Here is a 22,406-nt window from a genome sequence, read left to right on the forward strand (position 1 = left end):
TATGGACTTTCTCAGGACTTTCTCAGGTGTCAGTACTCTGCAGGAGTTTGTTTTGTTCTGAACCAAACCTTTCTTTTTTAGTTCGATTCCACTGTTCTGAACTGCAAAATAAAGTTCTGAACCTTTTCCATCCCCAAAAAAGTAGCTGTTTGTATCGTTCCTTTTTAACTCTGAAATGATTTTTTTTTTTACATTTAGCTCAACAAGCTATATTTGTTTACATGTGCGATGGCCAGACAAGTGTAGGGATGCGAGATGCGTTTGAAATTTTGCGGGTGGAGAGACCGCAAGAGAGGGTGGAGTGGGAGGCTTGGCTTGAAGCGCTGGGCATCTTGTTATGACATGCAATATCTGAATTAGGCCCACAGAATTATACCTACGGAGGAGCAGCTTCTATGGAGGAACTTTGAATGTCTTTGAACTTCCAACAGGCTTAATGTTGGACCCGTGCTAGCTAGCTAGCTAGCTAGCTAGCTAACAAGCTTGTGTGTGCAGAGAGGCACCAGAATTAAAAACACACCTTTAGTAGTTAATAAATCTAATGTGAAATGTGATATCTATAGTATCCTTAACTAGCATTGAAAAAGTGTCTCCATTATTCTGCAAATAATAAACTCTCCTTCATTTCTGAATCACGCCTGTAACTTCAGTAGGCTATGCTTCAGAGGGGGAGAGGCAGGTACCCTACACACGTACACACACACTGGCAAATATTTTCAGCTGGCAGGCAGACACTGGAATAAGTTTCTGAGTGACAGACTGAAGGCTTTGCATAGGCACTTTGTTTTACGTTTTTGGTGGGACTGAAAAAAAGCCCAGAATGTAAAATAACATTATTAACCGGTTCCCATACTCCCATAAAATGTTTCTGTTCCGAAACATTATAGATCACTTTCGTTCCTGCTTCTGATTCTGTTCCCCGAAAAATGTCTGTTTTTGGTTCTGTTGCCTGAATCAGTTCCAACTCCTGGTGCTCTTTTTTGTTTTTTTTTACCTGTGTTTTATACTGTCTGCAATAGGCGTTAAGAACAGAACAGTGTGCCATATGCATCTGTCTTTGGTATGTAATTCATATTTGGAATGGGTGTTTTTCCTGACCAGGTGTCTGTTATAACTCTCTTTTTCCTGGACAGGTCACATGGTCTATAATCAACAAAATCTTAATGTTTTTCAATTGTGTTAAAAGCCAAAAGACACTGCCCCTTTTGTGTGTCTGTGCTGTTTCTCAGGGACTGGTTCCCCCCAGGCTAAGTCTGTTTTGGCTGTTGAATGTAGATGGCATGTGGTTCCTGGCACCACTATTCTGGAACTCCCCGATTATCTGTCAGCTACTATCATCTCCTTCAGTGGGCCCTTTGCCTCTCTCACCCAACTTGGTTACTCCTCATTTACCTAACAGCTCAGCGGTTAGCTATGCCAACTTTCTCTTTTAAACATTTGAGGCAGATATTTTCTATTTCAAATCCCAGCTGTGTTCCAAATGTCTGTGGTTCTCACAGAGTCCCAAAGATAAGTGCATTATTAATTTAAAACTGTCATTACATTACATTTATTGAGTAATGGTGAGCCTTCCTTTGCATCGTCTTCACCATGGTAGGGCTTGTGTCTGCACTGATCATGCGTAAATGAGAGACTAGTGCTTCATCCCAAATGTCACCCTATTCCCTACATAGTCCACTACATAGGGCACTACTTTTGACCAGAGCCCTATGGGCCCATCAAAAGTAGTGCCCTATTTAGGGAATAGGGTGCCACTTGGGTCGCTACCTAGCGATGTTGTTATGCAATCTTATGCAATTAGTGCACTACTTTTGACCAGAACCCATAGGGCCCTGGTCAAAAGTAGTGCACTGTATAGGGAATATAGTGCCAATTGAGACACAGACACTGTCCTCCTTTAGAATAGGTACTAAATCAAGCTGTACTACTGTTACTATGTCTCATTAAGTGGCATGCTACACCTCTGTGAAATGTTTCACTGGTACAAAACCAAGCTCACTGAAAAACACTAAGACATTCACTAATCTGCACCATATATGCAGTCTGGTCAGTCCCAACTTGAAGTATGTGGCCCTATCATCCCCATAATTGATATTTACCAGATTTCGCTTTGCAGAAAACCTGATTTGATGACTAGTTTGTGAGGAGAAGTGTCATTTCAGTGCATTGAAAAAATGATTAAACATGTTTTGTTATGAACAAACAATTTCATGAAAGTCTCCTCCACCAGCAGGCTCTCGGAAGCAATTGGGACGAGGTTACGAAAGTACAAGTGACAACAAAAATGTACCTACAGTACACTCTAACAACCCTTGGTTACACTATAGGTGTGCCAGACCCCACAGCTAAGCGGTTCTGAGAATGGAGGAGGAGAATATCAGGAAGATGATGAGACAGGTCAGTAATCAGAGTAGATATTATCTCCTTTTGCTTCCACTCAGGCCGCATCCCAAATGTCACCCTATTCCCCAACAGTGCACTAATGTTGACCATGGTAACACCCTGAAGTGGTTCTAACAGAATTTGTGCATTTTTGAAGGATGTAGGCTTAGGTCTGTTTCAAATGGTATAAACCTACAGTATACAGTGAGGGGAAAAAAGTATTTGATCCCCTGCTGATTTTGTATGTTTGCCCACTGACAAAGAAATGATCAGTCTATAATTTTAATGGTAGGTTTATTTGAACAGTGAGAGACAAAATAACAACAAAATCCAGACAAACGCATGTCAAAAATGTTATAAATTGATTTGCATTTTAATGAGGGAAATATGTATTTGACCCACTCTCAATCAGAAAGATTTCTGGCTCCCTGGTGTCTTTTATACAGGTAACAAGCTGAGATTAGGAGCACACTCTTAAAGGGAGTGCTCCTAATCTCAGCTTGTTACCTGTATAAAAGACACCTCTCCAGAGAAGCAATCAATCAATCAGATTCCAAACTCTCCACCATGGCCAAGACCAAAGAGCTCTCCAAGGATGTCAGGGACAAGATTTTAGACCTACACAAGGCTGGAATGGGCTACAAGACCATCGCCAAGCAGCTTGGTGAGAAGGTGACAACAGTTGGTGCGATTATTCGCGAATGGAAGAAACACAAAAGAACTGTCAATCTCCACTCGGTCTGGGGCTCCATGCAAGATCTCACCTCGTTAAGTTGCAATGATCATGAGAACGGTGAGGAATCAGGCCAGAACTACACGGGAGGATCTTGTCAATGATCTCAAGGCAGCTGGGACCATAGTCACCAAGAAAACAATTGGTAACAGACTACGCCGTGAAGGACTGAAATTCTGCAGCACCCGCAAGGTCCCCCTGCTCAAGAAAGCACATATACATGCCCGTCTGAAGTTTGCCAATCAACATCTGAATGATTCAGCGGACAACTGGGTGAAAGTGTTGTGGTCAGATGAGACCAAAATGGAGCTCTTTGGCATCAACTCAACTCGCCATATTTGGAGGAGGAGGAATGCTGCCTATGACCCCAAGAACACCATCCCCACCGTCAAACATGGAGGTGGAAACATTATGCTTTGGGGGTGTTTTTCTGCTAAGGGGACAGAACAACTTCACCGCATCAAAGGGCCGATAGACGGGGCCATGTACCGTCAAATTTTGGGTGAGAACCTCCTTCCCTCAGCCAGGGCATTGAAAATGGGTCGTGGATTGGTATTCCAGCATGACAATGACCCAAAACACACGGCCAAGGCAACAAAGGAGTGGCTCAAGAAGAAGCACATTAAGGTCCTGGTGTGGCCTAGCCAGTCTCCAGACCTTAATCCCATAGAAAATCTGTGGAGGGAGCTGAAGGTTCGAGTTGCCAAATATCAGCCTCGAAACCTTAATGCCTTGGAGAAGATCTGCAAAGAGGAGTGGGACAAAATCCCTCCTGAGATGTGTGCAAACCTGGTGGCCAACTACAAGAAACGTCTGACCTCTGATTGCCAACAAGGGTTTTGCCACCAAGGACTAAGTCATGTTTTGCAGAGGGGTCAAATACATATTTCCCTCATTAAAATGCAAATCAATTTATAACATTTTTGACATGTGTTTTTCTGGATTTTTTTTGTTGTTATTCTGTCTCTCACCGTTCAAATAAACCTACCGTTAAAATTATAGACTGATGATTTCTTTGTCAGTGGGCAAACGTACAAAATCAGCAGGGGATCAAATACTTTTGTATGTTCACTGTATGAACTGTAACTTCACATGGCTACCTGTGTTTTCTAATGCTATCTGAGTGACTCAAACATTATAATAAAATAATTTGGGCCCCATGCCATGCCATTTTTTTTTTGATTCTCCCTGATTTTACAGTTTTTATTTTGGTGGTTGTTAGTGCTCTAAGATGATCTTATAAAGCTCCATAATTTTTTTTCTACATACTTTGTTTGGTTTTAGTCATTTAAGTTTCCACTGAAAACATTTGACCTTCACTTTAAATGTATTATTTTCTTAATCATATTTTTTTTGTCATGGCGGCAATTATTTAGCAGTGGCGGCCCACCTTGACCGGTGGCATAAACTTCATCCGTACTCCTCTGAGTACGGTTGCCAAGTGCCCCTCATCCCCCGCTGACATTGCTATTTTGGGTGGTGGTGGATGGAAGCAACAGGGCTGAAAGGGTGTGCCCAGGCGTTGCTCAGGGGATCCATTAGGCCAGTGGTGTCAAACTAATTTTGCCCCCGGGGGGCCGAATTCGGTCTTCAACGAGGTCTGAAAATGTGCTATATTTCCTCTGTCGAAAAGTGCAAAACAAAAATGTCCTCTATCCAAATATGAACTGTGGCTACATGTTTACGAAGGTTTTGGTGGACCACATAGGAGAAAGTCATAGCTTTTGGTCGATTCTCAGATGATTTTTCAAAACGCATTGCTCCAGTGCCTGCTGTAGGGCTGTACAGTATATTGTACTGTTTTGATGAAAAGTAATACAATCCAATAGACCTGATTTATTAATGCATGTTTACTGCAGTTGTGTGCATGTCCAAGTCTAGGCTGAATAGGGTGTCCTATCTTTCCATCTCCATCCTGTCCTGAGAGAGGAAAATCTTAGCACTCAATGGTTCCGTGATGGTTCTAACTTGGCCACAAGCTCTCTTGCATGCCAGTCTGGCTGTAGCCGGGAATCATGAACATGGTGAAGAGATCCACTGCGATAGGTTGTTAGAGACTCCTTTGTTTGTAATCAGTGCGTGAAATCCTCCCTCTGGCAGCAGCACCATCCCTGGTGGTTGTTCATTAGCATCAGGGATCTGCATCACTGGGCTGTGTTCATCCGAAATGACACCCTATTTCCTATTTTGACCAAGGCCCATAGGGCTCTGGTCAAAAGTAGTGCACTTTGTAGGGAACATAGTACCATTTGGGACACAGACACTGTGCCAGAGTCCTGGGACTGGTGTGTTGTGCGAGACAAGAGTTGATAAAAGAATGGGGAGATGTGTAGGTACTATAGTATAGTGATAACTAATAAAGTGTGACAGATCTACGTCCCAAATGACACCCTATTCCTTACATGGTGCACTGCTTTTGATAAGGGCCCATAGGGAATAGGTTGCCATTTGGGATGCAGAAAGAGTTAAAGATAAAGATAAAATAATGTGGAGATGGATATGCAGGGTTGAAGATGTAGGTACTGTGGAATGTATCCAATGACTCATGAAGGGTGTGATGTGATTTACACATAAGTGATTGTGTACAGTTTAGGAATTTGCGTCATATCTTACTGATTAGGCTAAATCATTCCATGTCATGGCTAGAATAATGAAGCAGTGTGTTTTAATAGTTTGATACTGTAGTTCAGTGTTTTGTCAGGATGACTGCCTATAGATGTTTGATAGTTTACAGTTGTTACACTATGTGGACACCTATTTAGCAGAGGGTTTCTTTACTGTCCATTCAAATGATCTGTGTGTCTTGTTCATCCCCGACAAGAGCGTATAGTTTAGATATTGGCTTACTGTATAGCCTCTCCCTCCCCTGTCAGAAGATGCACTCTGAGACACTATTGTTAATGGAGTCTGGTGTTGCATTAGTGTGATTGTACATCCCTGCCTCCCTCCTCACAACTACCACTGCTGTTAAGATGTGTCCCTAATGGCACCTTATTTCGGTATAGGTCACTACTTTGGGCCCATAGGGACATATTTTACTTCCGTCTTTGCTCCTATGAGTACCCATTATGCCAACATGGACTTGAATGGGGACGCCCGTTCTATTCATTCTATGTCAAATCATATCCAATCAAATGTTATTAGTCACATGCGCCGAATACAACAGGTGTAGAACTTACAGTGAAATGCTTACTTACAAGCCCCTAACCAACAATGCAGTTAAAAAAAAAACGAACAAGAAATACAAATAACAAGTACAGTGCCTTGCGAAAGTATTCGGCCCCCTTGAACTTTGCAACCTTTTGCCACATTTCAGGCTTCAAACATAAAGATATAAAACTGTATTTTTTTGTGAAGAATCAACAACAAGTGGGACACAATCATGAAGTGGAACGACATTTATTGGATATTTCAAACTTTTTTAACAAATCAAAAACTGAAAAATTGGGCGTGCAAAATTATTCAGCCCCCTTAAGTTAATACTTTGTAGCGCCACCTTTTGCTGCGATTACAGCTGTAAGTCGCTTGGGGTATGTCTCTATCAGTTTTGCACATCGAGAGACTGACATTTTTTCCCATTCCTCCTTGCAAAACAGCTCGAGCTCAGTGAGGTTGGATGGAGAGCATTTGTGAACAGCAGTTTTCAGTTCTTTCCACAGATTCTCGATTGGATTCAGGTCTGGACTTTGACTTGGCCATTCTAACACCTGGATATGTTTATTTTTGAACCATTCCATTGTAGATTTTGCTTTATGTTTTGGATCATTGTCTTGTTGGAAGACAAATCTCCGTCCCAGTCTCAGGTCTTTTGCAGACTCCATCAGGTTCTGCATTCTTCCAGAATGGTCCTGTATTTGGCTCCATCCATCTTCCCATCAATTTTAACCATCTTCCCTGTCCCTGCTGAAGAAAAGCAGGCCCAAACCATGATGCTGCCACCACCATGTTTGACAGTGGGCATGGTGTGTTCAGGGTGATGAGTTGTGTTGCTTTTACGCCAAACATAACGTTTTGCATTGTTGCCAAAAAGTTCAATTTTGGTTTCATCTGACCAGAGCACCTTCTTCCACATGTTTGGTGTGTCTCCCAGGTGGCTTGTGGCAAACTTTAAACAACACTTTTTATGGATATCTTTAAGAAATGGCTTTCTTCTTGCCACTCTTCCATAAAGGCCAGATTTGTGCAATATACGACTGATTGTTGTCCTATGGACAGAGTCTCCCACCTCAGCTGTAGATCTCTGCAGTTTATCCAGAGTGATCATGGGCCTCTTGGCTGCATCTCTGATCAGTTTTCTCCTTGTATGAGCTGAAAGTTTAGAGGGACGGCCAGGTCTTGGTAGATTTGCAGTGGTCTGATACTCCTTCCATTTCAATATTATCGCTTGCACAGTGCTCCTTGGGATGTTTAAAGCTTGGGAAATATTTTTGTATCCAAATCCGGCTTTAAACTTCTTCACAACAGTATCTCGGACCTGCCTGGTGTGTTCCTTGTTCTTCATGATGCTCTCTGCGCTTTTAACGGACCTCTGAGACTATCACAGTGCAGGTGCATTTATACGGAGACTTGATTACACACAGGTGGATTGTATTTATCATCATTAGTCATTTAGGTCAACATTGGATCATTCAGAGATCCTCACTGAACTTCTGGAGAGAGTTTGCTGCACTGAAAGTAAAGGGGCTGAATAATTTTGCACGCCCAATTTTTCAGTTTTTGATTTGTTAAAAAAGTTTGAAATATCCAATAAATGTCGTTCCACTTCATGATTGTGTCCCACTTGTTGTTGATTCTTCACAAAAAAATACAGTTTTATATCTTTATGTTTGAAGCCTGAAATGTGGCAAAAGGTCTCAAAGTTCAAGGGGGCCGAATACTTTCGCAAGGCACTGTAGTTAAAGAGCAGCAGTAAAATAACAATAGCGAGACTGTATACAGAGGGTATCAGTACAGAGTCAATGTGCGGGGGCACCGGTTAGTCAAGATAATTGAGGTAATATGCATAGATGCGTAGATAATAACAGGGAGTAGCAGTGGTGTAAAAGAGGGGGAGGGGAAATGCAAATAGTCTGGGTAGCCATTTGATTAGATGTTCAGGAGTCTTATGGCTTGGGGGTAGAAGCTGTTTAGAAGCCTCTTGGACCTGGACTTGCCCTCTGGTACTACTTGCCATGCGGTAGCAGAGAGAACAGTCTATGACTAGGGTGGCTGGAATCTTTGACAATTTTTAGGGCCTTCCTCTGACACCGCCTGGTATCGAGGTTCTGAATGGCAGGAAGCTTGGCCCAAGTGATGTACTGGGCCGTACGCACTAACCTCTGTAGTGCCTTGCGGTCGGAGGCCGAGCAGTTGCCATACCAGGCAATGATGCAACCATTCAGGATGCTCTCAATGGTGCAGCTGTAGAACCTTTTGAGGATCTGAGGACCCATGCCAAATCTTTTCAGTCTCCTGAGGGGGAATAGGTTTTGTCTTTCCCTCTTCATGACTGTCATGGTGTGCTTGGACCATTATTAGTTTGTTGGTGACGTGGACACAAAGGAAGTTGAAGCTCTCAACCTGCTCCACTGCAGCCCTGTCGATGAGAATGTGGGTGTGCTCGGCCCACAATAATTTAGTCCACAATCATCTCCTTTGTCTTGATCATGTTGAGGGAGAGGTTGTTGTCCTGGCACCACACGGCCAGGTCTCTGACCTCCTCCCTATAGGCTGTCTCGTTGTTGTCGGTGATCAGGCCTACCACTGTTGTGTCATCGGTAAAGGTAATGATGGTGTTGGGAGTTGTACCTGGCCTTGCAGTCATGAGTGAACAGGGAGTACAGGAGGAGGCTGAGCATGCCCCTGTGTTGAGGATCAGCGGGGCGGATATGTTGTTACCTACCCTCACCACCTGGGGGTGGCCCATCAGGAAGTCCAGGATCCAGTTTCAGAGGGAGGTGTGTAGTCCCAGGGTCCTTAGCTTAGTGATGAGCTTTGAGGGCACTGTGGTGTTGAACGCTGAGCTGTTGTCAATGAATAGCATTCTCACATAGGTGTTCCTTTTGTCCAGGTGGGAAAGGGCAGTGTGGAGTGCAATAGAGATTGCATCGTCTGTGCATCTGTTAGGGCGGTATGCAAATTGGAGTGGGTCTAGCGTTTCTGGAATAATGGTGTTGATGTGAACCATGACCAACCTTTTAAAGCACTTCATGGCTACAGACGTGAGTGCTACGGGTCGGTAGTCATTTAGGCAGGTTACCTTAGTGTTCTTGGGCACAGGGACTATGGTGGTCTGTTTAAAACATGTTGGTATTACAGACTCAGACAGGAAGAGGTTGAAAATGTCAGTGAAGACACTTGCCAGTTGGTCAGTGCATGCTCGCGGTACACGTCATGGTCATATGTCTGGCCCTGCAGCCTTTTTTAATGTTTACCTTTAAAGGTCTTACTCACATCGGCTGCGGAGAGCGTGATCACACAGTCGTCCGGAACAGCTGGTGCTCTCATGCATGTTTCAGTGTCTTTGTAAGTCTGTAATGTTTTGCAAGCCTTGCCACATCCGACGAGCATCGGAGCCGGTGTAGTAGAATTCGATCTTAGTCCTGTATTAACACTTTGCTTGTTTGATGGTTCGTCGGAGGGCATATCGGGATTTCTCATAAGCTTCCGGGTTAGAGTCCCACTCCTTGAAAGCTGCAGCTCTAGCCTTTCGCTTAGTGAGGATGTTGTCTGTAATCCATGGCTTCTGGTTGGGGTATGTACGTATGGTCACGGTCATTTGGCCAATTACCTTCATCCAAAATTCCATGACCGTCACAGCCCTAAGTCTGAGACCCCATTTAGACCAGTTTAACAGGTAACACTCAGACCCTCTCCAGCTCTTCCATATACCCTGCAACCACAAAGTGAACTGCACATGTGCACATGCATAGACAGATACATGTTCAAGTTGACATGTGATCTTCACATGCATTAGATATTAAATGCGGTGTTCCTGGCTGCTGACTCAATTGGGGAAATAGAGGGTTTTCTTGTTCAGTACAGCAGTTTATACATGGTTAGCGGTAGTTAGCCGTTTGATTTCACTAGATTTGTATTATTTGATCTAGTGAAAGTGTGCAGCACAGCAACAGATCGAGAATGCGTTCTCGTCATTCTTTCTACGAGCACCGCATAGCCAGCACAATTCCCTATTGTTAAATCACTAGTAGCCTAAGGGTTTTGAATACACTTTTAACTTGTAGAAAGACTACAATAATGGCTTTCAAAAACATGCTCAGCATTTTAGCTAGTAATGAGAAAGGAACCACTAATTGCAATCATGGTGTTTTACGAAGGAAAATAAATGAAAGATTAAGCAGTTTTAAAGTCCCAATGCAGTCAAAGCTCTGTTTTGCCTGTGTTGTAGAACAGCTGTCCAATAGCCGATGAAACTCTAAGTGTGAAAACATGTGATCAGTGTTATTTCCTGATAGTTGCTGGTTGAAAATCCAATCTACGCAGGAACAATCAGAAGGTTTTCATGGACAGGAGTTTCAGCTTTCCATGGTGACATCAACATGCGGTAAATTAGTTAATAGACCAATAGCAACAAGCGTTCCAAACCTCTCTGCCAATAACAGCTAGTTTTCAGTTTTAACCTTCCCACACAAACCACTTCCAGACAGTCCTAGAAAAAGTCTTGCTTGATAAATATTATTTTGCTAAAAAGCTATTTTTGCCAATGTTAATAAAAAATCAATTACAGTAAGGTACTTAGTTGTTAAATTATACCGATCTAAAAATGGCTGCTTTGGGCCTTTAAAGAGGGAGCAGTTTATCAAGGATTGCAGTGTTGAAAATTCAGTAGAGAGTGCTGGAGCAAATAACCAATAAATAATTCCTCCTCCTTAAAGTGCTCTGAGGGACATACTGTTCCCCTACTAGACTCGCATGTGCGTACGCAGACACATGTGCTCCATGTATGTTCAACATGTTTGCTCAGTTTTGTGAAACACCTCCTGGAGTTTGGACGGTCTATATTTTTCTCTCTCTCTTTAAGCAGTAGTTTGCCCCCCTCTTTGGATATTCAAATGTGAGTGTGTAAGCTTCAGAAAAAATATACTGTAAGTGAAAACAGGAGGAACACTGTGTAACTCCCCCCATATGCCCCAGGGAAAAGGGTTTGACTTGGGTATTACTTACAGGGGTGGGAGTGCAAAGTATAGGCTTTACCTAAATGTCACTGAGTGCAAGAGATGTGCTCTGGATTGGCAGTAGAGGTTTGCACTAAGATGAGTGAATGTCTGGCTGTTGCGGACTGTACAGGACAGGGTGTCTCCTATGTGTTCTTTTGTTCATGCGTTGGAGCCCAGCCCACTCTGCCTAGATCTCTGCTTCCAGCAGCCAAAGGGGGAGTGGCAGAGCTCTGGTGGGAGTGTTCCCTTTAGGCACACAGTGTACAAACACATGTGCTATGGTGCGGCAGAGGTGTGTCACTCCTGGCTCTCTTGCTAGCTTGCCTGCTTAGCTTCCTTCCTTTTTTTCCCTGCATCCCGCGTGTGCACACACCCCCTTCACTTTTCCCCTTTTCTTCCCTACTCGCCTCGGCCAGGCTGTTTCTCCACCGACCAGAGAGAAGGTAGGAGGGGTTGTGGGCTTGCTTTTTGTGCCACACTGACTCAGGCACTTCGGTAGATCAGTGCCTTTTTACTTCCAAGGGAAACTGATTCATAGGGAACATTTCCTGTGTTCTGTGGGACTGAAATATATATATATATATATTCCCCCAACACATTAGAAGAAATAAGGAAATACACAAGACTGTAGGACTTTGTTAAAACATTTGAAGTCTTAATACTTGGCAGCCGGTCCTGCTATTATATAACCAGAAGTGACTGCATTCAGTTTCCTCTGCATTAAACAAAATAAGTTAATTAGGCCTTAAAAGAAAACCCAAGAAGTCAAAATGGTTGCTGGCATGGTAATGCCCCTGGCAGATCTGAGGGCCATTTATGAGCTCCTCTTTCGGGATGGCGTCATGGTGGCCAAGAAGGACAGGCGTCCCCAGTGCATGCACCCTGAGATCCAGGGGGTTGCTAACCTGAAGGTGATAAGGGCCATGGGCTCCCTCAAATCCAAAGGCTTTGTGCGGGAGACCTTTGCATGGAAGCATTCCTACTGGTACCTCACCAACGAGGGTATCGTGTACATGCGGGACTACTTGCGTCTGCCACCTGAGATCGTGCCCTCCTCCCTGCAGCGCGTGCGTCGCCCCGCGTCCACCCTAAACATGATGCGTCGGGCCAGCCGTGGAGTGGTCCAGACCGTGGAGGGCCCCCCCTTCTACGCCCCCAAACCCAGGGTCGGACAGGAGAGCCAGCAGGGCATGATAGACCGCCAGGGCTACCGCCACAAGAGGGGAGGTGAGGAGGAGGCCTCGGGTGAGAGGCTCGCAATGAGGTTTAGGGGCTCCTACCAGGGCCACGGACGCGGAGTTGTAGGGGAGCCTGGAGCCGAGACCCAGACTTTCTTCAGAAGAGGCCAAGGTTTCCACAGAGAACAACAGCGTGTGCCAGAAGAGGGCCAGAGGAGAGGCTTTGCTCCACGTGGCCCTGCTTATCCTCCTCCTCTGGAGGCTAGGCCTGTCAGATCCCCTGCCCCAGCTAGAGATGTCAAACCATTTGAGCCTGAAGTTCCTGCTCCTATTAAGCAAGAGAAGACCAAGGAAGTTGCTGTGCTCGTGCCTTTTGCAGAGATCATTGAACCATCATTCATCCCTGCAGTGGAACCAGAGGCCCAAGCCCCAGCCCTAGAATTGGAGAAAGTGATGGAGGAGGTGACAGTTGAGGAAGTGTCATTTGAGGCCCCCATGCCTGTTGAAAAGGCTGAGCCACAAAAGGAAGAGATCACCGCTGTGGAAGCTGCAGAGGTGCTCTCAGATGTGTGCGAACAGGAGGAGCCAAAGCCAGTTGTGGAGGAGATAGAAGAAGCAGCTGAAAAGGCCCCAGAGCCTGAGGTGTTTGAGGTGGGTGAGGCCATTAAGGAGGAGGGCCTTGAGGCCACCGCACCTGTTGAAGAGTTTGAAGAAGAGCCCAAACAATCCACTGAAGGGTCTGCTGAAGAGTCCATCCAAGAGTCTACTGAAGAGTCCACTGAAGAGGTGGAAGATGTTGCTGAGAAAGTGACTGCCACGGAGATGGTGGTTGTTGAAGAAGCCGCTGCAATTCAGGCGGTGGTTGTCAGGGATGCCCCTGAAGTTCCTCCCGAAGACCTCCCACATGATACTGATATTGAGATACTCGAAGAGCCCAAAGAAGTTGAGGAGGAACCATCCACTCATGAGGAGCCTGAGGCCTCTTCGTCTGAGGCTTCTTCTGATTCTGAGGCCTCTGAGCCTGAACCAATCACAGCTGCAGTTGCTACTGAAGCCGAGAGTGAACCAGTTACAATCACAGAAATCATTGAAGCTGAGAGTGAGCCAGCTACAACCACAGAAAACATTGAAGCTGAGAGTGAGCCAGCTACAACCACAGAAAACATTGAAGCTGAGAGTGAGCCAGCTACAACCACAGAAAACATTGAAGCTGAGAGTGAGCCAGCTACAACCACAGAAAACATTGAAGCTGAGAGTGAGCCAGCTACAACAACAGAAGGCGCCGTAGAGGCCAAAAGTAAACCAGTTACAATTACAGACGCCATACCGGAGGTTAAGGCCTCCGTCCCATTGACCAAAGCTGATTCCACTGAGCCAGACTCTGACACTGACCTTCCCACCCCTCTACCCCCAGTCACAGAGGACTTCACAGACCTCACAGAGTACCATCAGCAGACAGTGCTAGAGCACATCACTCAAGAAATACCCGCTGGTATGGCAACCTTCAGGTCTGAGATGCCACTTGAGGTAACCTCCCAGGTAGTAAGCTCCACAGTGTATTCCACAGTGTTTGAGAACCAAATCTCCCAGTCTGAGGCCTTCATGGAACCCCCCTCCATTGGAATGGCAGGCACTGTCTTACAGCTTGGACTTGAGCAAGAGACTAGTCCTCTCTTTGGGGCTGAGTGTACTGCCCCTGTCATCCCCTCTGAGTGTCCCATCGCCCCCTCTGAGTGCCCCGTTGCCGCTCTGAAAAGTTCCCTTCCCCAGGATGACTGGGCCTTTCTCACAGAGGAACCTGATGAGGAGGAGGAGGTGAAGAAGATCTGGCCTGATGCTCTACAAGGTTTGAGCTCTTTCTAGTTAACCCTTCTTCGACTACAGTCTTTTCCTGCATCATTGACATCACAGGCGTTTCTATGGGTACTGTTTGTTTGTGAATGTGTGGGAGGGTGATCTGTGGCAATTAGATCCAATAATGATACAAGTAATGCACTTGTCATTTTCCATAAGGCGAAACAATAACCAGACTCTCTAAAACATATGTCACTTGCAGGATGCATGATATAATAGTCTGATACTGCATGGTTGTGGCTTGCTTGCTTTGCACTTAACTAAATGTAGTTCTTCTTGTAACATGAAATGTAATTCTGAGAACATATACACTACCGGTCAAATTTTTAGAACACCTACTCATTCAGAGGTTTTCCATTATTTTTACTATTATTCTACATTGTAGAATAATAGTGAAGACATCAAAACTATGAAATAACAAATGGAATCATGTAGTAACCAAAAAAGTGTTCCAAATATATTTTATATTTGAGATTCTTCAAATAGCCACCCTTTGTCTTGATGACAGCTTCTCTGTAGGATTCATGAGGTGGTCATGAAATGGAATGCATTTCAATTAACAGGTGTGCCTTGTTAAAAGTTAATTTGTGGATTTCTTTCCATCTTAATGTGTTTGAGCCAATCAGTTGTGTTGTGACAAGGTTGGGGTGGTATACAGAAGATAGCCCTATTTGGTAAAAGACCAAGTTCATAGTATGGCAAGAACATCTTCAAATAAGCAAAGAGAGACGACAGTCCATCATTACTTTAAGACATGAAGGTGTGGTGTGGAGGTGGTTTTGCTAGTGACACTGTCTGTGATTTATTTAGAATATAAGGCACACGTAACCAGCATGGCTACCACAGCATTCTGCAGCGATACGCCATCCTATCTGGTTTGGGCTTAGTGGGACTATAATTTGTTTTTCAACAGGACAATGACCCAACACATCTCCAGACTGTGTAAGGGCTATTTGACCAATAAGGAGAGTGATGGAGTGCTGTTTCAGATGACCTGGCCTCCACAATCACCCGACCTCAACCAAATTGAGATGGTTTGGGATGAGTCGGACCACAGAGTGAAGGAAAATCAGCCAACAAGTTCTCAGCATATGTGGGAATTCCTTCAATACTGTTGTAAAAGCATTCCAGGTGAAGCACATTGAGAGAATGCCAAGTGTGCAAAGTTGTCATTGGGGCAAAGGGTGGCTATTTGAAGTATCTCAAATATAAAATATATTTAGATTTTTGTTTAACACTTTTTTTGGTTACTACATGATTCCATATGTGTTATTTCATAGTGTTGATGTCTTTGACTGGTAGTGTATATGTTGCATTTAATTTTTCAATGTTATATGCCTGACCTGTTGCATGATTTGAATAATATTTTGTGTATTTGTTTTCACTGTGTGAAATGATGTGCCATTGTACAGAGGACTGCCAAAATGCTGGAGAAATACATATTTAAAACACACAAGGATAAAACCACACACCACAACATTCACTCCTAGTTGAAAAGATCCACTGAAAACACCACTGATTATTAGACACTATTATCAGACTAGTAGGTAAAAACCACACAGTCTGTGAAGGGTTTGCACGAAGCTCAGTATCCTTACATTAGATAATTAGCCAGTGTGGCTTTGGTGCTGTTTTTGTTGCCAGCTGTGTTCAAATAAGGATTGGAGCAGTGTGCTGAGGGCTGACCCTGTACTGTACTGTGCGTGCCTATGCCCCTCTGTGCGTGCCTATGCCCCAATGTACTTGTCCTCTTGCTCAGTTGTGCACCAGGGCCTCCCACTCCTCTTTCTATTCTGGTTAGAGGCAGTTTGTGCTGTTCTGTGAAGAGAGTAGCACACAGCATTGTATGAGATCTTCAGTTTCTTGGCAATTTCTCGCAATGAATATTCTTCATTTCTCAGAACAAGAATAGACTGACAAGTTTCAGAAGAAATGTCTTTGTTTCTGGCTATTTTGAGCCTATAATCGAACCCACAAATGCTGATGCCCCAGATACTCAAGTAGTCTAAAGAAGGACAGTTTTATTGCTTCTTTAATCAGAACAACAGTTTTCAGCTGTGCTAACATAATTGCAAAAGGGTTTTCTAATAGTCAATTAGCCCTTAGCTAACACAATGTGCCATTTGGACACAGGCGTGATGGTTGCTGATAATGGGCCTCTGTAAGCCTATGTAGATATTCCATAGAAATCAGCCATTTCCAGCTACAATAGTAATTTACAACATTAACAATGTCTGCACTGTATTTCTGATCAATTTGACATCATTTTAATGGAGATTTTTTTTAAATGTTCTTTCATAAGCAAGGACATTTCTAAGTGACCCCAAACTTTTTACGGACACAATGTAATTTATCAATAGTTTTCTTTCTTCCAATCTATTTCTGAAGAGCATACCGTTTTGATTTCTATTTGCCGATATATTTTTAACTGTGCTGTTTCATAAAATTTCTGAACCTTTATAATCTCATAGTTTCTACAGATTGTAAATTAAAGATTTACATTTTTTTTTTGCTAAAAGTGTTATATTTTTGATTTGACTATGACTTTTCAATCCAGCAGTACTATTTGCAGTGCTATTTAACGTGAAATGCTTACTTACAAGCCCTTTCCCAATAATGCAGAGTTAAAAAGTACGGAAAATGTGCAAATAAGGGAAAAAAGGACATAGTAGCACAATAAAATAATAATAACGTTGCTATATACAAGGAATACTGGTACCGAGCCAATGTGCAAGGGTACGAGGTAGTTGGGGTAATTGAGGTAATATGTACATGTAGGTAGGGGTAAAGTGACTAGTCAATCAGGATAGATAATAAACAGAGAAACAGCAGTGTTGGTAGTAGGGTAGGTAATATGTACATGTAGGTAGGGGTAAAGTGACTAGGCAACCAGTATAGATAATAAACAGAGTAGCAGCAGTGTTGGTAGTTGAGGTAATATGTACATGTAGGTAGGGGTAAAGTGACTAGGCAACCAGTATAGATAATAAACAGAGTAGCAGCAGCGTATGTGAAGAGTGTGAAAGTGTGTCTTTGTGTGAGTCCAGTGAGTGTGCATAAAGCCAGTGCAAAAAAAAAAAGGTGGTCAATGCAAATTGTCCAGGTATCCATTTGATGAACTATTCAGCAGTCTTATGGCTTGGGGGTAGAAGCTGTTCGGGAGCTTTTTGGTCCCAGACTTGGCGATCCGGTACCGGTCGTGTAGTATAGAGGTCCTGGATGACAGGGGGCTCAACCCTTTGTTGAGCAGTTTCCATACCAAGCGGTGATAAAGCCAGTCAAGATGCTCTCAATGGTGCAGCGGTCTAACTTTTTGAGGATCTGAGAGCCCATGCCAAAACCTTTCAGCTTCTTGAGGGGGAAAGAGGCATTGTCGTGCCCTCTTCACGACTGTGTTGGTGTGTTTGGACCATGATAGGTCCTTAGTGATGTGGACACCGATGAAGTTGAAGCTCTCAACCCGCCCCACTACAGCCCCATCGATGTGGATGTGGGCGTGTTTGGACCTCCGTTTCCTGTAGTCCACGATCAGCTCCGTTGTCTAGTTGACATTGAGAGAGGGGTTGTTGTCCTGGCACCATCGTCGGTGATCAGGCCTGCCACCATCGTGTCGTCGGCAAACTTAATTATTTTGTTTGAGACGTGCGCGGCCACGCAGTCATGGGTGATCAGGGAGTACAGGAAGAGAATAAGCACGCTCCCCTGAGGGGCCCCCGTGTTGAGGGTCAGCGTGGCAGATGTGTTGTTACCTACCCTCACCACCTGGGGGCGGCCCATCAGGAAGTCTAGGATCCAGTTGCAGAGGGAGGTGTTTAGTCCCAGGGTCCTGAGCTTAGTGATGAGCTTGTAGGGCACTATGGTGTTGAACGCTGAGCTGTTCAACACCAATGAACAGCATTCTCACGTAGGTGTTCCTTTTGTCCAGGTGGAAAAGGGCAATGTGCAATAGAAATTGCATCATCTGTGAATCTTTTTGGGCAGTAATGCACATTGGAGTGGGTCCCGGGTGTCTGGGATGATGGTGTTGATGATGGTGTTGAGCAATGTTTCCTTTAAGCGGCACGCGCGAGGCAGAAGAAATATGAGCCTGCGCATAGAATCACAAGATTAAAACTATACAATTGCATTGTGTAATTGAACGCCTTTTTTCTTTATGATTAAGGCAAATACAGAGCTGGAGAATTGTCACTTCTAACTTGATCACCTACGCTGTTTGCTTTACACCTACGTTGTTTGCTTTGTTGCCACACAATAAACGAGGCACTCACCTGAACCCGATGATCCTGTGTGTGAATCCTGCAAGTAGTGACAATTATATGTTACAATGCATTTATAGGACAATTAATGCATTGTTGTTAAAATGTAGTTCAGAAGAAAAAAAGGCAATTGCATGGGGCAACTGCATCAATATGCATCCACACACGACACGTCCACACTCACACCCAGCGTCCACGAGCTGTAAAACTCGCTGGACTTGCTGCTGCCATCTGCTGGGTAACAGCTCTACTCCCCATCTGTGTACAGTATGGATAAAGTTGTAATAATACCCACATAGTTGTCCTAGACACTGAAATGCATGGATATTACATTGATAAATAGAGAACAAAACATTCAAGTGAAAAACATGACATATTGTACATTCATGTTTATGGATACTCAAGTAGTTGTGTTTATTAAGTGAGAAAAGTAAGGTGACTGTTTTTTGTTTGTTTCAGTCCTGGCCTGTGGATCCTTCCTCCACATGGCCTGTTTCAGCCCCCCTGAGAACTTTCCATTCTCTGCAGGCTGATAAATGACTCAGCAAGAATGACTCAGCAAGATTGTATTGGACCAGGTCTCTCTTGGAAAAGAGATATTATCTCAATCAGAAAAAAACCTGTATAAATAAAGGTAAAAATAAAAAGATATTGGGAAATGTGAGTCCAATTAGTGAACACCTGCTAAATTGGGCGAAGCCTCAGCTCCTACACGATGGAGTTCAGATGGGAACATGTGGCAGCCACCTTTTAATCTGACCTCAACTCCCTGTTTCAGCTCAGGCTGTTGCTGCTGGAGACATTCAATTCTAACAGTAGGGGGACGAGTGTATAAAGAGTAAATGCACACAGAGACTAGACTCTAGTAGCTAGTGGTATCATTTTCTCTCAGTTGTTGTATTGTGAATATATATATTTTTGTATTAGCTATTATGAAGATTGATTATGGTAGATCCTTCATGGAAGATCTGATTCAACAGGGCCAAGGTAGGACGTTTTAACTACAGGTACAGTACAGTATTCTTACCAAGAGGTGTCAGCATTACGTTTGCATTGCTAAAGCTGGGATCTAATGCTGCTAGTGTATCACATAACAGTAGTGGCATTCCATCTCTTTGTGATAAACCTGTAGCATATGGTTCACATTTAAGCTACAATATATATACAAAAGTAGGTGGACACCCCTTCAAATTTGTGGATTTGGCTATTTCATCCACACCCTTTGCTGACAGGTGTATAATATTGAGCACACAACCATAAAATCTCCATAGACAAACATTGCCAGTAGAATGGCCTTACAGAAGAGCTCAGTGACTTTCAACGTGGCACAGTCATAGAATGCCACCTTTCCAACAAGTCAGTTCGTCAAATGTCTGCCCTGCTAGTGCTGCCCAGGTCAACTGTAAGTGCTGTGTTTGTGAAGAGGAAACGTCAAGGAGCAACAACTGTTCAGCTGCAAAGTGGTAGGCCTCACAAGTTCACAGAACGGGACCGCTGAAGCGCGTAGCACCTTTAAATTGTCTGTCCTTGGTTGCAACACTCACTACCGAGTTCAAAACTACCTCTCGAAGCAACGTTAGCACAAGAAGTGTTAGTCGGGAGCTCCATGAAATGTGTTTCCATGACTGAGCAGCCGCACACAAGCCTAAGATCACAATGCGCAATGCCAAGCGTCATATGGAATAAAGCTCACCTCCATTGGACTCTGGAGCAGTGGAAACGTGTTCCCTGGAGTGATGAATCACATTTCACCGTCTGGCAGTCCGACGGACAAATCTGGGTTTGGCGGATGCCAGGAGAACGCTACCTGCCCCAATGCATAGTGCCAACTGTAAAGTTTGGTGGAGGAGGAATAATGGTCTGGAGCTGTTTTTCATGGTTCCGGCTAGGCCCCTTAGTTCCAGTGAAGGGAAATCTTAACGCTACGACATACAATTACATTGTAGACGATTCGGTGCTCCCAACTGTGTGGCAACAATGGTTTGTTGAGATGGGTGTGGAAGAACTTGACTGGCCTGCACAGAACCTTGACCTCAACCCCATCGAACGTGACTGCGAGCCTGACCTAATCGCCCAACATTAGTGCCCGACCTCAGTAATGCTCTTGTGGCTGATTGGAAGCAAGTACCCACAACAATGTTCCAACATCTAGTTCCACTAGCCTTCCCAGAAGAGTGGAGGCTGTTATAGCAGCAACGAAGGGCCAACTCCAAATGAATGCCAATGATTTTGGAATGAGATGTTCGACGAGCAGGTCAAATCAAATCAAATTGATTTATATATCCCTTCGTACATCAGCTGATATCTCAGTGCTGTACAGACACCCAGTCTAAAACCCCAAACTTCAAGCAATGCAGGTGTAGAAGCATGGTGGCTAGGAAAAACTCCCTAGAAAGGCCAAAACCTAGAAACCTAGAGAGGAACCAGGCTATGTGGGGTGGCCAGTCCTCTTCTGGCTGTGCCGGGTGGAGATTATAACAGAACATGGCCAAGATGTTCAAATGTTCATAAATGACCAGCATGGTCAAATAATAACAATCACAGGCAGAACAGTTGAAACTGGAGCAGCAGCATGGCCAGGTAGTCCTGAGGCATGGTCCTAGGGCTCAGGTCCTCCGAGAGAGAGAGAGAAAGAGAGAATTAGAGAGGGCATACTTAAATTCACACAGGACACCGGATAGGACAGGAGAAGTACTCCAGATATAACAAACTGACCCTCGCCCCCCGACACATAAACTACTGCAGCATAAATACTGGAGGCTGAGACAGGAGGGGTCAGGAAACACTATGGCCCAATCCGATGACACACCCGGACAGGGCCAAACAGGAAGGATAAAACCCCACCCACTTTGCCAAAGCACAGCCCCCACACCACTAGAGGGATATCTTCAACCACCTACTTACCATCCTGAGACAAGGCCGAGTATAGCCCACAAAGATCTCCGCCACGGTACAACCCAAGGTGTCCACATACTTTTAGTCATATTATGTATTTAGCTAGATTCCATTTGTTTTTGATGCGATTATGTGGTAAACTAGTTTCACTAGTGAAAGTTGAGATTTGTGGTCTATAAATTGCCAGCCAACGACACACAGCCTACGTTCCATCTATTTGGATTTGCTGATTTATCTTGACAATAAGTATTAACTGTGAAGCAGAGTTGTAGCACAGACTTTATGGTAAGACCAAGAGCTGTAGGGCAGGCTCCTCCCACTCACACAGTCTGGTTCTGCCAGGGATCAGGTTCCCCCAGAGCTGGCTAAATCCAGGGGGTGTGAGCCGGATGAACTCCTCTGAGTGGCTACTCCCTGTCCTGTTTTTTTCCCAATGAGGGGCAGTGTGTGCGTCCCAAATGGCACCCTATTCTCTATCCAGAGTGGCTGCGGCTCCCACTTTTCCCTGACCTTTTTCTCAAAAGTATCTCTGGTGCTAAAGGTCCCAAAGCTTTAGCGCATGTGCAGATCACATTCTGCACATGTGTTTATTCTCTACTTTACACACAGTCTGCTCTACTCTTAGGGAACAGGCTACTCTGGCGAATGGTGATCGTTTAATAAAGTTAGATCAAAGCTGAATCAATTTCTGCAAGATCACGTAATGATAGTAGGCTATTGTGCATAACAGAACCGAAATATAAAAGCATAGTATAACATTACTGTAACCCGAACTCTAACCTTAACCCTTATTCTAAACCTAACCCTAACCGTAACCTTAGTAAGCAGTTGCTTATCAGCAGATAGTTTGTTGGTAGTATGATGATCTCTAGAGCCTTTTGTGTACCTATTCAGGATACATCACCATGAAGAGAATGACATTCATAATTATGTATAGTACAGATCAGGGACC

The 22,406-nt window shown here is 44.1% G+C and overlaps 1 protein-coding gene across 7 annotated transcripts in view; it reads left to right on the top strand.

Moving 5' to 3' along the window:
* LOC139373350 (plectin a) overlaps positions 1–22,406 on the top strand; it is a 178,610-nt gene that overhangs the window by 66,784 nt on the left and 89,420 nt on the right. For 2 of the 7 annotated variants that reach the window (XM_071113764.1, XM_071113765.1), the window contains exon 1: positions 13,906–14,295. The exons of 4 other annotated variants lie outside the window; for them this stretch is intronic. In XM_071113764.1, the coding sequence (XP_070969865.1) occupies positions 13,944–14,295 (352 nt within the window). In that variant the 5' untranslated portion in view covers positions 13,906–13,943. Of the gene's footprint in view, positions 1–2,337; positions 2,398–13,905; positions 14,296–22,406 lie in introns of those variants that run through there. One more of the 7 variants, XM_071113780.1, reaches the window with a different exon arrangement.

This window comes from Oncorhynchus clarkii, chromosome 18 (assembly GCF_045791955.1).
Source record: "Oncorhynchus clarkii lewisi isolate Uvic-CL-2024 chromosome 18, UVic_Ocla_1.0, whole genome shotgun sequence".
NCBI lineage: Eukaryota > Metazoa > Chordata > Actinopteri > Salmoniformes > Salmonidae > Oncorhynchus > Oncorhynchus clarkii.